Raw genomic sequence first — 17,012 nt, forward strand, 5'->3', positions numbered from 1 at the left:
AGATCGGAACATGGCTGTGTGTGTGTGTGTATGTGTGTGTGTATGTGTGTGTGTATGTAACGAAATGAATGCGCTCACGTTTCTCAGCAACCGCTCAACCGATTTGGACAAACTCGGCGCCAAATGATAGGTCTTGGGGTCCCATTGAACGCTATTGAACGGTTTTGAATCCGTGAACCGGTTCCGGAGATATGGCCGGAATAAGATCCGGTGAATATGGGCCTTCACGCTGGATTTAACGGAAAACGTATCAAAACCATCATGCGACACATCAAATTACTACAGAATTCAAAAATAAGATCAATGCAAGTCGTGTTAAGTGTTCCAGACCACATTGGACACACTTGGACATGTTCCGGGTACCCCGGGGAAGTTGCTTGAATATGAATTGAATAAAACCCATTAAATCACATTAAAATACGATGATAAGGTGATTGGTAGCCTCACCAAATAGACTACACCCGGATATATTCCGGGTACCCCCAGGCAGTGGCGTAGCGTCACTGGATGACACGGGGGTGGGGGGCTTGGTCACTGATAATGACAATAAAATAAATAAACTTGAATAAGTAAGAAGGGTCTGATCACACCATAGGTGGATAAATTCGGGTTTTTTGTTTTGATTTGAACAAAGTTGATTTTGTGTATAATGATTCTTTGACAGTGTGCAAAGAGTGTATCATTTTGTCATTTTTTATGCTTTTCAGTTTTGAGAAGAGTGAAAGAGATAGAACCAAAACATTCTAATACATTTGGTGAAAATGCTAGTACAATCCAATAGTAGTGGTGTTGCCATGTGGTACACTGAAAAATTGAAATAGCAGGTTAGTCACCAAAGTTTTCGAGCCGCTCCGTCTGTCACTTCGTTTGTGGTAAAAGTAAGTAGGGTAAACGCTCCTATAGTTGCGGTACGTTAGAAGCGTTAGGTTCCTATAGTTGTGTATTGCGTCTCCATACACAACTATAGGAACCTAACGCTTCTAACGTACCGCAACTATAGGAGCGTTTCCCCTATAGTGCAATAAAAAAAAAGAAGCATGAAGAGGGCAGTGGAGTAGGTAGGGCGATGAAAAAAAAAATGAAATCTCGATGAACATTTCAAATGCTCCAATCTTCTTTGATCGATTCTCTTCATCGACTTTCTCTTTTTATAACCACTGATATGCAAACAGATTCCGTGCTAATTTTACCACATACACAGATAAAAATTCTGAATTTTAATTGTGATGTAAACATTCATTCACGTAAAATTGAATTTCATTTCACGCAATCGAGCAACTTGTAAACAATGTTGTTTACAAAGATGGGCTTTTGTATACAATATTTGCTCCATTTATGTGCATCATATTGAACAGAAATTTACATTCCTTTTTGAACTGTGTAGTTTGATAAAGGAGGTTTTTATCTAGCGTCCAAAATGTCAAATACAAATTTTAAAATGTTTATCTAGAAATGTCCCGGTAGGCTCCCTGATGGAAGGGCAGTGAAGTAAGCCGGGAGATGAAAAAAAAAAACAAAAAAACGAAATGTCCCTGACGGAAAGGCAGTGAAGTAGGCTGGAAGTTATAAAAAACAGGAAAATGAAATATCTCCGGTAGGCTCCCTGACGGAAAGGCAGTGAAGTAGACCATTAGACAAAACAATGTTGATGATGGTAATGTAATGTTTATGTTGAAATTGATGGCGAAGTTAGTTGATGGCATTATTGCAGTAGGGGAATTTACGTATTCTCGGCAACCTAAGCAGCGACCTTCTTTCTATAGCCTTTTTCTCTAACGAACGCACACATATGCAGTATTGGTTTGTTTACAATCTTTTGCTGCCAGCTGCTCTAACAATTTCAGTCGAAAGAATTGTCAAAAACTGTTTTGAAACGCTTTTACAAAGCTCCAATCTTCTCTAGTGAGAGCGAGTATTGTCGGCAACCAGTTTTTCTTCGGCAACCGTTCCATTTGAACTGCATGTAAATCTGCTGTTCTATTATCGGCAACTCGAAATCAGCTACAATTTGTAGTGCGAGTGTTTCATTTCAAGAAAACCCTGCTAGATTGCTTTTTCTCAGTGATAAAAATATAGTCAAATTGAAGCTGAAAGCATAAATAATCGTTTGCATGCATTCAGCGAAGTGTTTTCGTAAGAAAATCCAGTGAAAATAGTGTTTCAATTTGGGTTGCCGAAAATAGTCTGTCATGCCGAAGCCGTCATTTCCCCTAGATGATAATGTTAATGTTGACGCTTATGTTGAAGTTGATGTTAATTTTGCAGCTGATTGTGATGGTTAATTTGATTGCAATATTGAACTTGTTGGTAATTGTAGTGAATTTTGAGATTGACGACTTTTTTAAGTTCATTTGATAGCAATATTGAAGTTTATGTTATGTTAATGTTAATGGCAATTTTGAAGTTGCTGGAGATGTATCGGCGATGTTGAAGTTCATCTAATTAATGAAGATGGTGGCGGTGTGAACTCGATTTCAATGTTGAAATTGATTGTGATGTTGAAGTTGATGACAGTGATTGTAAAGCTGAAGTAACATCCTCGTCAACTTCCGCTAAGTTAATGGCTTAAGGGGAAAATTTAGGTTTGTGACAATTGAAGTTGATATTATTATTATTCAAAAAGATGGTAGTGTTGATGTTGACGTAAATGATGAAGATTATAGCGATGTTAAAGTTGATGGCAATATTGAAATTAATGATAATGTTGATTCAAAGTGTTTTATGTTTGCGATTTTCAGAGTTGGTTGGAAATGCTATGTAACATGAAGCTTTGGTGTGATAATTTATTAGCTAGAGAATGGTCTTAGAAGAAGGTAGGTAGATAATGTTGATATTAAAGTTGATGTTGATGACCGTTTTGATTTTAACTGTTTTAATTAATTGTTGAAATTTATGGAAATGTTGAAGTTGATGACGATGTTGAAGTTCATGTCAATGCTGATGTTGATGAGATTATTGAAGTTGATGGTAATGTTGCTGTTGATGATAAAGGTGAAGTTAACAGTAATGTGATGCTGATGTCAATGATAAAACTGACAGTGATATTGAAGTTGTCGATTAAGATAAAGTTGATGGCAATATTCAATATTATGGCAAACTTGAAGCTCATAACGATGGTGAAGCTAATGGCAATGTTAATATTTGTTGAGGGTTATCTTGAAAGTGATGCTTATGTTAAGTTGATGGCAAAGTTCAGGTTAACGTCAATGTTCAAGATGATGATACATTTGAGGTTGAATGCAATGTTGAAGTTGATGGTTATGTTGAAATTCATTTCAATGATGGTATTATTAAAGTTTGACGCAATTAAAGTTGATAGCAATATTAGAAATTTCCTCATGATAACTTTTATGCTTGTGATGTTAGCACGAAAAAAAGATTATTTTGTTAAATTTTATCTGTACTCATTAGAGTAGAGGAGAGGAAGAATGTGGTAAATAGTGTTGGGTATGGAATAATAATAATAATTAACATGATAACAATACAAATTGAATGTATTAAAACTAGAAAGCTGGGTCGAGTAACGCCACACTCAATTTGAGTAGAATTAAGTTAGCGTGGAGCATTTATACGATGATTTCAGCTGTTTCGTGTAAAAAGATAAACATTGCGATGAATTACGAACACCACTAAACATTTCCACATTTCACTAATACCAATAAGCCGGTTGGGCCAGACCTTGTATAATATTGACATCGAGTTAGTGTAGCCAAACGAGCATGACGTCATCATGGTGTTGTTTGAGGGAGAAATATTGTAACATTATGAGCACAAAACGCGTTCCACACTCCACATTCCGATGTATTTCGCGAACAACGGAAGAAGGAAAGATAAAGCAAACCATTCCTCGATACATTGTTGCAAAGATTTGCTTTGCACTTCATTTTGAACTTTTACGCACGAAACAAAACAAAACTGCACAACGAAGAGCTCTATGATGGCATGAACTTTTTTCACGGATGCCAGTAAGATCATTTATTTTTCATGGTCGCCAAAACAACTTTTTGTGCCTCAGCTTATCTATGGAATCTATAGCATCTATAATCTACACTCATAAAATAAATCACATAACCAGTGGAAAATATCCATGTGAATTTCACATAACTTTCATGTGATCCCATAATTGTAAATTGCACCACTAAATCACATGAACGTTATGTGTCCAATGACATCTATATGATTTCTCATATAGAATTTCTAATGCTATGCACGGATAGAAATTTCCTTATACCTTTTGGCAAATTTCTATTGCTTATTATTCATAAAATGTATAAGTCAACTAATAAGCAGACGCCTTGCAAAAAGTTAACAAAGATCATGTATCAAATGAAATACATAAGCGGTCACACATACCTTTTATGCATTCTTATAGGACGTATGAGGTTTGTCTTATGGAATGTATAAGGCTGATGCTTTGGCAAAAATATATAAGTGAAACACATAAATAAAATAATTGATTTTCGTTTCGTGTGTGATATTCAGGTAAAAATCATTGTTTTTGTTTTTGGAAAAATACTATGTGCGTTCCTAATAGAAACTAAGTGAAAACTTTTTTCAGTGTATACTGGTACTGATCTATATAAATTTATGGCCCATAACAAACTTGAACAGCTCATACAAACTTTGCGGCTGTATTGCATATTTTACAGCTGTCGCTTACACCGCATGTGTTTGTTTTGCGTTGGTTGTAAGTGTGAGGGTGAAAAATAGCAGACAACAGAAAAAGGCTGGCTTAGCAGTATAGTCGCTATATTCATTGTCTGGCGGATAGAATCTCGGGAACCAATTGAGCTGTCACATAGCGGAACCAATCGAGCAAATCACAACCAACAGCAGAAAAGAGCACATCAGCTATTGCGACAAAATTTCGGAAACCGTTTTCTCGTGACTCAAGGCTCACCTACACAAACTAATGCCATCTTTAGGTTGTGGAAAGTTTCCCCTATCCGATGATGCTGGTAATTTGCGCTCGATTGGTGAGGAAAGAATAATCAACGTTTTGTTTATAAAAGTTGATAGTACCTTTTCAATTGTTGGCCTACAATATATTGAATTGGTTCCGCTTTTTGATAAATCGGAATTCTATCCGCCAGACTATGAATATAGCGACTATACTTAGCAGCCCCTAAGTCTACAATTCAGTGCCAACATTTCAAAGGGGCGTAATTGCTTTTGTAAACAATGGCTTTAACTGTCGATTTCCCGCGAATAAAAGCTCACTCCTTCAAAATAACAATGCTAGATGGTAGAGGAAACATTCCTCTACCTATTGGTGTCATTATTTTTCATGAGTGAGCTTTTATTCGCGAGAAATCGACGGCTAAAGCCATTGTGTACACATGTAATTACGCCCCTTTGAAATGTTGGCACTGCATTTATTGAAAAATGTCTGACACCATTTGAGAAAAAAATAACAATGTTCAAAATGGTTGATTTTTTGCAAAAATGTGAATGTTTCTATAGCATATAATAATGCAACGTTTCATGTAAATCTGAGAACGTCGAGCATTAAATTTTTATTTTGTTATTCTATTTGACGTTGTGTGTCGCACAAACTTAACCTGATAACATAAATTAAAATCACGTTTTTATTTCGTGGAACGATTGAAAAGGTTAGAGCTTGTTAGTAGGCTCATCACAACTGAAAAACGATTAACTGTTAGCACTAAGAACGACTGTACTGGGATTAGCAACAACAACCATGTTAAAATAAGCGAAAGGAAAATTAACTTACTCTACTAGCTGATAAAAACTGAACTGAAATCATCGCTGCTTCTTGTTTTCCGATTTGAAACATTGTTTTCCCAATGCACTTTTGTTTTTTGAATCACATTTTTTCTTCTTCTTATAATTTGCTTCTGAAACTTTTGAAACGGCCCAATTTGTTTGCTCAATTTCCTATCGGAACAAAACGCGACACTTCGCTGGTAGTGCTCGGAGTTGATAGTAGAAGAGTTACGCAGACTGAAACCAAAATCTACCTTTCGAACTGTCAAGCCGTCTACCTATCGAGCATAGTAGACTGTAACTGACTCTGTTGCGGGGAAAGTATTGTTATCGAAAATATCACGTGATATACGCTGTAATGTGAACGGGGTATTGAGTCAGATAGCTGCTTCAACATGCTTGCCAGAGTTGGTAATAGAAGAGTGAAGCTTGCAACACTGATGTCGATCAATGGACATTTTTTTGGCAACCTTTGTTTTTGTTTACACCTCTAGTTTCGATAACAATACTTTCCACGCAACAGAGTTAGTTTGTCTACTATGCTTGATAGGTAGACGGTTTAACCACAGACAAACAGACGTAACTCTTTGACAAAGTTTTTCTTGAAAACATAGTATCTCAAAACACAGGACCTCAGTAACGACATCTCTCGGGCTTCTCGCGGAAAACAAGCTTGCTCGCTAACTCTCAAACAATATTGCATAAAAGCTCTATAGAATGTATAGAAACGTCAAAGTGATCCGATGCCAGCGCTGCGGCGAGTAGTTCGCGGAACAGATAATATTCAAATCAACCGTTAATTGCGTGAACGAAGATACACAATGAAGTGTTACGTCTGTTTGTCTGTGGTTTAACAGTTCGATAGGTAGATTTTGGTTTCAGTCTGCGTAACTCTTCTATTGGCAAATCAAAGTTGGCACTCGTGGAGAATAGAAGAACTATGAGAGTGATGATGGTTTCAAAATTTTCCACGGGGAGGTATACGAGTGCAATCTTAAAATGCTTTTATTTTGCAAATAGAGCATTCTATCTAAATCTAGTGGATGCTACAGTTGTAGAAAAGCTGCAATCTATGTCTACACATAAAAATCCGAAAAGAAATTATTTTTTCTATATTATCAGGGTTATTCTGCGTGGCGAATGAGGTGAGACGACAATTGTCACCTCGCAGTCACATGACTCTTCTCACTCGATTCCGACAGTCGACTCGGGTGACGTGAGAGGTTCATTCTTAGGTGAGTTGCAAAGTGACTCGGTGTTCATTCGCCAAAATGCTTGCTTTGTCGAAAAGGGCCTACGCAGTTTGTGTAGGTTCATTTATCAGTTTAATCGCAGGTTTATATTTTTTACTATGAACATGCGTTTCGAGTCGTATTTCGTGTCAAACAAGGTAGATTAAAATATTTTATTTTTTTTCTTTAACATAATCCGTGTTCACATGTTCGAAATCATGCATAAAAATATCATTAAAATGAATTGAAAATGTTCGGTCTGTGCTGTGTTTTAGCTGTTTGTTGTTTTCAATTGCGAGCAAAGATTTTTTTTCCAATCGTGGTTTTTTTAATTATTAATGCACTGGAACCTCCATTTACGAACCAAACCGGCGCGGCGGTTCGTAAATCGAACCAGACGTAACAAAAACTCATTACTTGTGATTAATTTCATAAAAAAGTTTTTTGAAAATATCAAATACCCCACAATATGGGTATTTTTGGTATCGGGGTGACGTGTAAGGACCGTAAAATTGATGTCTGAGGCAATTTTTTAATTCATGATGACGGCTTCCGGTTGGAGAAAAACTTAAAAATTACGACAAATACCACTCAATATGGGTATTTTCGGAATCTTGGTGAAGTGTAAGGACTGGAAACCCATGTCTGACACCATCAATATGCCAGCTTCCGGTTAGAGAAAAGCTTGGAAATACTACAAAATTATCCAAAATATGGGTATTTTTGGAGTCTTGATGACGTGTAGGGACCAGAAATCGATATACGAGGCTGTTTGGAAATGCAAGATGGCGGCTTCCGGCTAGAGAAAAACTTGGAAATTCTGTCAAATTCCTCTCAATACGGGTATTTTTGGAATCATGGTAACGTGTAGGGACTTGAAACCCATGTCTGACACCATTTTGAAATGCAATATGCCAGCCTTCGATTAAAAACTTGGAAATACTGCAAAATTACCCACAATATTGGTATTTTTGGAATCGGGGTGACGGGTAGGGTGAAATTCAGGCTTCAGGTTAAAGAAAAACTGGGAAAAAAACTGCCAAATTACCCACAATATGGGTATTTTTGGAATCTTGGTGACGGAAATAGATATCTGACGTCTTTTTGAAATTCAATATGGCAGCTTCCGGTTGGAGAAAAGCTTGGAAATTTTGTCAAATATCCCACAATATTGGTACTTTTGGAGTCGCGGTGACGTGTAAGGGCCGGAAATTCTTCAAGATGGTGGCTTCCGGTTGGAGAAAAACTTGAAAATTATGACAAATACCTCTCAATATGGGTATTTTCGGAATCTTGGTGAAGTGTAAGGACTGGAAACCCATGTCTGACCGAGGGGGACGACTCTATCTACGATGCAGAAAAGATTGTGTTTTGCTGTGGCTAGCTGCGCGCACGCTTAGTAGATAGAAAGAAGATTGATGACGATTCTGAAGATTTCCTGCAAAAAGATGATGCGCGATGCAAGTAGATGCGACAAATGAAAGAAGATTTTTCGAAGATTGATTCGCTAGTGTGAGATTTGTTGAGCATCTAAACTTGAGGTTTAGATGTGTCGCCCCCTCGTGTCTGACACCATTTTGAATTCAATATGCCAGCTTCCGGTTAGAGAAAAACTGGGATATACTGCCAAATTAGCCACAATATGGGTATTTTTGGAATCTTGGTGACGTGTAGGGACCGAACATCGATGTCTGAGGCCGTTTTGAAATTCAATATGGCGGCTTCTGGTTGGAGAAATACTTGGAAATTCTGTCAAATACCCCTTACTATGGGTATTTTTGGAAACGGGGTGACGTATATCGACCGGAAATCCAAGCCCGGCGCCATTTTGATATCCAAGATGGTGGCTTCCCATTAAATAAAAACTGGGATATTCTGTCAAATACACTGCCTTATGAGTATTTTAGGTATCTTGGTGATGTTTAGAGACATTTTTAATTCAATATGGTGGCTTTTTGTTCGAGAAAAACTTGGGATTTCTGTCCAATTGAGGGGTAAATATAGGTATTTTTGGAATCGGAGTGACGTGTAAGGACGGAAAACCCATCCGGATTTTCTGTATTCGGAAGCCACTATAATGGATTTAAAAAAGGCGTCACACATTGCTTTCCGGTCTCTACACGTCACCTCGATTCCAAAAATACCCATATTGTGGTGTATTTGACAGTGTTTCCAAGTTTTTCTTCTACCGGAACCCACAATCGTGGATTTCAACATAGCGTCAGACATGAATTTCCGATTAAATACCCATATTTAGGGATATTTGACAGTATTTTTATATTTGTGTCTACCTGGAAACCGCCATTTGGCGTCAGATATGGATTTCCGGACTCTACACGTCATCCCGATTCCAAAAATACGCATATTGTAGAGTATTTGACAGAATTTTCAGGGTTTCCTCCAACCGGAAGCCACCATCTAGAATTTCAAAACGAACTCAGACATCGATTTCCGGTTCTCTCACGTCTACCCAACTCCAAAAATACCTATATAGTGGGGTATTTGACATAATTTCCTATTTTTTCACCAACCGGAAGCCCCCATCTTGAATGTCAGAAAGACATCAGACATGGTCTTTCCGTCCCTACACGTTACCTGGATTCCAAAAATACCCATATTGAAGGGTATTTAACAGAATTTACAAGTTTACAACTGGAGGCCGACATCTTAAATTTCAAAGAGGCCTCAGACATCAATTTCCGAACCCTACACGTCACCAAGATTCCAAAAATACTCATACTGTGGGTAATTTGGCAGTAATTCCCAGTTTTTCTCCCACCGGAAGCTGTCATACTGAATTCAAAATAGCGTGAGACATCTATTTCCGGACCCTACACGTCACCCAATTCTAAAAATACCCATATTGAGTATAGTCGCTATATTCATAGTCTGGCGGATAGAATCTCGGGAACCAATTGAGCTGTCAAATAGCGGAACCAATCGAGCAAATTACGACCAACGACAGAAAAGAGCACATCAGCTAATGCGGACAAAATTCCGGAAACCGTTTTTTCGTGGCTAAAGGCTCACCTACACAAACTAACGCCATCTTTAGGTTGTGGAAAGTTTCCCCTATCCGATGATGCTGGTAATTTACCTTCGATTGACGAGGAAAGAATAATCAACGTTTTGTTTATAAAAGTTGGTAATACATTTTCAATTGTTGGTCTACAATATATTGAATTGGTTCCGCTTTCTACAATATATTGAATTGGTTCCGCTTTTTAATAGATCGAAATTCTACCCGCCAGACTATGAATATAGCGGCTATAATATTGAGGGGTATTTGGCAGAATTTTCAAATTTTTTCTCCAACCAGAAGCTGCCATATTGAATTTCAAAATGGTCTCAGACATGGGTTTCGGATCTCTACACGTCATTCCGATTCCAAAAATACCCATATTGAGGAAGCCGAAGAAATTATTGGCTGGAAAGGAAACAAAAAAAAAATGATTGGAACAAATTTAGAAGTAATAAATTACCAAAAACCGCAACCATCGCTTTTATAACTCCAACAGTTTCCATCCAGTCGACTGCAGCGGAGGCTACGACTCTTGTCACTTAAAATCGTCACTTCAGTACGACTTTTGTCACCGAAAAACGACTGTGAGAATAAGGTGAGAGTTCATTGGGTTCATCCCAAGTGACTTTTCTCACCTCACTCGCCAGCTGGAATCGGGTGACACGAGTGACTCGAGTCACCTCACCTCATTCGCCACGCAGAATAACCCTGTATATGTCTATTAAGTAGTCCTTAAATTTTCTACTAGCGAAGCATTAACCAGATTTAAATAAAAAGCTCCATTTGCAAAATAAAAGCATTTTAAGATTGCACTCGTATACCTCACCGTGTAAAATTTTGAAACCATCATCACTCTCATAGTTCTTCTATTCTCCACGAGTGTCAACTTTGATTTGCCAATTATCAACTCTGATGCTTGCAACTTCTTGAGCACTGAAAACGAAACTAGCTCAGAGAGTGAGCCAGCTTTACTCATTTGTATGGAGAAATTTTCAAAAGCGTACACCCTAATGCCTTGTTCAGAGGTGTTACAGAGTTATAACATGTTATAGCGCTATCTTGATGGTGGATTCTGTGTTGCAATTATTTGACAATCGTTATAACATGTTATAAGTCTCCAGTCTGGACAACGTTTAAGCAACGATTACCTAAAACTATCGAAAAAAATCCGTTACCTTTTCTTTAAATTGGCTTTTTTACTTTTTTACTATAAATTAGGACATTTTAAACGTTAATTCAGTGCCAACATTTCAAAGGGGCGTAATCGCATTTGTAAACAATGGCTTTAGCCGACGATATCTCGCGAATAAAAGCTCACTTATGAAAAATAATGACACCAATAGGTAGAGGAATATTTCCTCTACCATCTAGCGTTGTTATTTTGAAGGAGTGAGCTTTAAGATGCGAGAAATCGACAGCTAAAGCCATTGTTTACAAAAGCAGTTACGCCCCTTTGAAATGTTGGCACTGAATTTTTGGTAATCCATGATTACCGATAATTAAGGTATGTCACTTTCTTCCATTATCGGTAAGTTCTACCGATATCTAGATATTCTTGACCGACTTTGAGGTATGTGCATCTTAAGCGCTGGCCAGACTGAGCAGTTATAACATGTTATAACGGTTAAATAATTGCAACACAGAAACCACCATCAAAATTGCGCTATAACATGTTATTACTCTCCAGTCTGAACAAGGCATTAGCGTGTAGGTCACTCAACGCATGAACAATCTACGGAGAAAAAATACTACCCAAAATTTGAGTCCTTTTTACTTAATATTGACTTCAGCCTCTCACTTGCACTCGTTATTGTTGTCAAAAAAAAGAACAAGAGATTCAACCCAACGATATAGTTCAGCCCAATACGTTACTTTTGAGTAAATTGCATATTCTCAAATTTACGTGAATTACACTTAATTTTGGGTAGAATATACTTAAGAGTAGGTATTTTTTTGCTGGTGTTAAATGGAAGCTAGGGATTTACTCAAATTTGGGTTATTGGGCTGAACCCCGGAATTGAGGGAAAAGTACATAATTTTACGTAGTTGTCCATCTCCATGTAGACGCTAAGATGCCCATAAGTCAAAGTCGATAAAGAATACCTAGATATCGGTAAAAATTACCGATAATCGAAGAAAGTGCACATACCCAAATTATCAGTAATGATTAACCAAAAAATTAACGTTGAACATGTCCTTATTTACAGTATAAAGTAACGATTTTTATCGGTAACAAATACCGACAATTTTAGGCAATCGTAGCCTTTAAAAATGTCTCCATACGAATGAGTAACTGCGACTCACTCTCTGAGTGAGCTTCGTTTTCAGTGTTCACACGGTGCAACATTTTACGATTTTAGTGAAGGCAAGAACCCCGAAGAGCAGTAGCAGAGTCCGGAACCGCAACACAGAGGTATGACGTTACAAAATGACGCGCAGCAACAGGAGCGAGCGGCGTTACGAAGTACACAACGAGGGGCATGCAAAAGCGAATAGCTAAAAAACTGTCACTACCGGACGGGCGCACGTGCGCGAATAAAGAAAGTAGTGGGGGAGAAAATTAACTGAAAAGAGGATCGTAACAGAAGGTGATGTGTGTAATTATTGGGGTACAAAATTATAAGGATTGATTTTTATTGGCTGTTTTTTGTCACAAAACAAAGAATTACGGTTATTGCACTCGTTCTCGTATGCCTAGCTAAATGTATTTATGTGTATTGTTTGTGTTTACGTGTGTGTTTAGTTGACTCGATAAAGCGCAAACTGTGTTTCCTACTCTAAGAATAACTGAATATTGGTTGAAACAACGGAAAACTACTCATTGTGTTGTACAATCAACTGCAACGTGCATTCGCAGTCAGTCAAAGTTACGATGAATATTAAAAAAACGGTGTCCTTCGCCGGAACCTACAGCCTTCTCTGGGGTTTGTCTGAATGTCCAAGCATTAGAGGAACGGTCGATTATGTAAACGGTTTTCTTGAACTTTGGAACAACCTCCAAGTTCTGCACTAATACTTGGGCATTCAGAGAAGTCTATTGAACTTGGAGGATGGTGGAAGGACTCTGCAATTTGTTTTTTTTTTAGGTTTGTTAGGACCCAAAAACCCCGCTAGTTCGAGTAGTTGCAGTAGTAAGTAGTAGTAGTAGTAGTAGTAGTTGTAGTAACAGTAGCAGGCCTTACGTGTATGTATGTCTCAGTTTGTATATCACAGAAGCTTACGTTTTAAAAAATGGTTCTCTCATACCTGCCTACTGAAAATTTGTAATGCTTATATTAGCAACGCTAAAAGTACTTCACTAAATACTTGAAATTAAGTCCGATCTGCCTCGAGATGGAACGGTGCTATAGTTGCTAGCAACTGTTGATAGTCTTTAGAAAGTAGTTTCGCGCCCGTTGATCCCGGTTGATGGTGCTAACATTGAGCTTGCGGCTTAATTAAATGGCACTGGTATTGTAGCGTTGATCTTTACGGTATGGTGGTCATTAGTTGAGCGTTGGTCTGTGTTGTATAAAGACGGCAAAGAACCTCTAAAAGTTACATCAAATCACCGACTTTCGGTTTCATACGAATATAGGGTTTTGGATTTCAGGTCGAAAACGACCCGAAGACCATCGTCACACTTAAATCCCACCTAACAAGTAACTACTTGATCCTTCATACTGAAAGCCTGATTGAAGACTACTGTTCACGCTAAATCTGAACTGTTCTACAATAACTTGTAAAGAAACACCTTAAGAATGTGTGACGATTTACGCATTTTGATTGTTGATGCCTCTCTTGGAATTGTTTGTAATATAATCTTTCCTCATTTCCCCTAAAAACCAACAACATCTAACGACAGTTTCTTCAAACAACAGCCCATCTCCATCCATCACATGGCAGTCGTCTACATCGTATTTGTTTATTATACAATGAATACCTAGCTTATCTAGCTTTCAATGAAAACCTCAGCTTTCACGTTACATACATTCCTATCGCCTATCTAAACGATCACGCAACCGGATTCACCCCTGGTCACGAATCTTCTCTAAATAAAAGTACACAGCTATTTACAAAGCTCCCTCCGGATCCCGCAACTCACTTCGGAGGAATTCTCAATGCCTCGGGCATAAGTATCTAGATCTCTTAGGAATTCTAAATCGTCCGATATACATGCATAGATATACATGCTTAGTTCGGAACGAACAGTGAAAAAAAAACCTCACACGTGAACGCACTTTTGATTCGTGTGCGCGTGAATAAATTAAATGATTAGGAAAACCCGCTTCCTTCCCTCTCGCCCGGGGGCAACCAACCCCCAAGGGAAGTTCAGACGTCGGTAATTTGTCGACTACTACCTTCCGTCATCGTCGTCGCTGTCGCTGTCGTCGTCATCAAGTGGCTACTACCGCTACTAACACCACCAGCTACTACCGGGGGCGGCGGATTGCTGCTGGGATTACTGTCAGCGACGGGGCTACTATTGATATTGATAATGATCGTAACGATCTGATCTGGCTCGGTGGAACCACTACTATTACTACTACTGCTATTGCTGTCGACAACACCTCGGCTTGCAGTGCCGCCGCTGGCAGCAAGACCGACACCGCCGTTGGAGGAATTCGTAGCCGAGGTGATGGTCGAACTGTTGGAGGGAGGTGGCGGGGGTGCTACGCTAAAGTAATCGGCGATGATGGGATTGTTCTGGGCGGACGAGGAAGACGAGGACGACGAGGAACCGTGTGAGGAACCCACCACAAAGCCGTAGTGCTTGAGGATGTCCATCTTGCACATCGGACAGGTGCGGTGCTCCAGGAGCCACGGGTCGATGCAGGTTTTGTGGAATTCGTGCCTGAAATGATAAAAAAAAGGCGATGAGGTTGAAATAAGGTGGTCAAAACAACGGGCGGCTGTTACTCACTTGCAGGGAAGAACGCGTATCACATCCGTCACCTTGTATGGCTCAATGCAGATGGCACAGCAGTCGTTGTCGATTTCCTGTCGGATGGAATGAAGAAAATTTAAAATCAATAACAGCTGCCATGTGGGAGAGTTCCGTTGAGAGTAATTGAATCAGCTGTAACCTTCGGGATTGAAACTGGTCAATCATCGATTTTGATGACAATGAACAATTTGAGATTTCAGGAGACTGCTATTGGCCTTTTTAATGCACCACCAACGTAGAGTGCGCCACGCGAGTTCGGGAGGAAATGTTTGTTTACATCAGAATAAGGATTTTTCCCAACGCAAATTAAAGCATTTTTCATTGAACATCTTGCCAATTTCCAGCAGTAATTGTCTTATTTTACGACTTTCCATAGATCTGAACTGATTTGTACCTCAACTATTAACGCACAAGAAATCCGGAAGACCATAACCACTAAGGCATTCTTCTAATTTTCCATTTTTCTCAACAAAAATATTCCTGAACACCAGCAGGATCCTTGCAAAAACGATACAGAACTAATTTTTTCAACTGACGATCAAGTTTTGGAGCATCTAAGATGAATCTATTTATCAGGAATAGTGAAAAAATGTCCCGGTTCCTATGTCTCACGGCAGAAATTTCTGCTCACACAGCGTTGCCAGGTCATTTTCAGAAAAATCTGGACCAGGTAAAATATAAAATCTGGAAAAATCTGGAATGCTCCAAAAAATCCTCTTTTTAACATAAAGGGTGATACGGTCAAAATTTGGTCAAGGGAAAACGCGTGTAAATCGGTGAAATCGTTTATTTAAAAAATCAAATTAAATTTCTTTTTCAAGTTCAATTAGTATAAAATTCAGGGAAAATATTCAGTTAGGCTTCCGCTTTTCCAAATCAGAATTGCCGGGCCTTACGCTTGACCCCTGCCATCAGATTTTGTACAGCCACCTTGTCCACCTTCTTCGCCGCAGAAAGCCAGTTTACCTTGAACTGCTGCTCGCCCTTAGCAGTTTTTTTGGTCTTCTTTAGGTTCCGCTTGACAATAGCCCAGTATTTCTCAATTGGGCGGAGCTCTGGCGTGTTGGGAGGGTTCTTGTCCTTGGGAACCACCTGCACGTTGTTGGCGGCGTACCACTCCATGGCCTTTTTACCGTAATGGCAAGATGCCAAATCCGGCCAAAACAGTACGGAACAACCGTGTTTCTTCAGGAAAGGCAGCAGACGTTTATTCAAACACTCTTTCACGTAAATTTCTTGGTTGACAGTCCCGGAAGCTATGAAAATGCTGCTTTTCAAGCCACAGGTACAGATGGCTTGCCAAACCAGATATTTCTTTGCGAACTTTGACAGTTTCATGTGCTTGAAAACATCTGCTACCTTTCCCCTTCCTTTTGCCGTATAAAACTCCTGTCCCGTAAGCTGCTTGTAGTCGGCTTTGACGTAGGTTTCGTCGTCCATTACCACGCAGTCAAACTTCGTCAGCATCGTCGTGTACAGCCTCCGGGATCGCGCTTTGGCCGTCGTATTTTGTTTATCATCGCGATTTGGAGTCACTACCTTCTTGTAAGTCGATAGTCCGGCTCGTTTTTTGGCTCGATGCACGGTTGTAGACGATACACCCAGCTTATTTGCGGCATCTCGGAGAGAGAGGTTAGGGTTTCGCTTGAAACTACCGGCAACTCTCTTTGTCGTCTCAGCGGCTTCCGGTTTTCGATTTCCCCCCGATCCAGACTTCCTGGCTGTCGACAAACGTTCCCCAAACACTTTAATTACATTTGTAACGGTTGATTTGGCAACTTTTAGCGATTTTGCCAACTTTGCGTGCGAGTAGCTCGGATTTTCGCGATGCGCGAGCAAAATTTTGATACGCTGCTCTTCTTGCTTGGACGGCATTTTGACAACTGAAGAGTGAATTCCAAAATCAAAATAGGAGCAACATTCTACACACACACACACCTTCAAAATGAGGGGTGTTCAGGTTTTTTAAATGCAAAATTGAAAGAAATACGTCAAGTTGATATTGACCAAATTTTGACCGTATCACCCTTTAATGCTATTGAAATCAAAGTGATTTGCCAATCTTCCGTACAAATAGGTCAGTATGATCATCTGGAGTTTATTT

At 39.1% G+C, this 17,012-nt stretch overlaps 1 protein-coding gene across 2 annotated transcripts in view; it reads right to left on the bottom strand.

The window, feature by feature from the left end:
• Window positions 1-17,012, bottom strand: part of gol (goliath) — a 281,563-nt gene that overhangs the window by 24,849 nt on the left and 239,702 nt on the right. For both annotated transcript variants that reach the window (XM_065234620.1, XM_065234621.1), the window contains exons 6-7: window positions 14,885-14,961; window positions 14,719-14,815 (exon numbers count right to left, since the gene is read on the bottom strand). In XM_065234620.1, coding sequence (XP_065090692.1) covers window positions 14,719-14,815; window positions 14,885-14,961 — 174 coding nt within the window. The remainder of the gene's footprint in view (window positions 1-14,718; window positions 14,816-14,884; window positions 14,962-17,012) is intronic.

The sequence above is a fragment of the Ochlerotatus camptorhynchus genome, unplaced genomic scaffold (genome assembly GCF_037179485.1).
Source record: "Ochlerotatus camptorhynchus isolate MF236.1 unplaced genomic scaffold, CSIRO-AGI_Acam_v1.1 ptg000434l, whole genome shotgun sequence".
NCBI classification, from domain to species: domain Eukaryota; kingdom Metazoa; phylum Arthropoda; class Insecta; order Diptera; family Culicidae; genus Ochlerotatus; species Ochlerotatus camptorhynchus.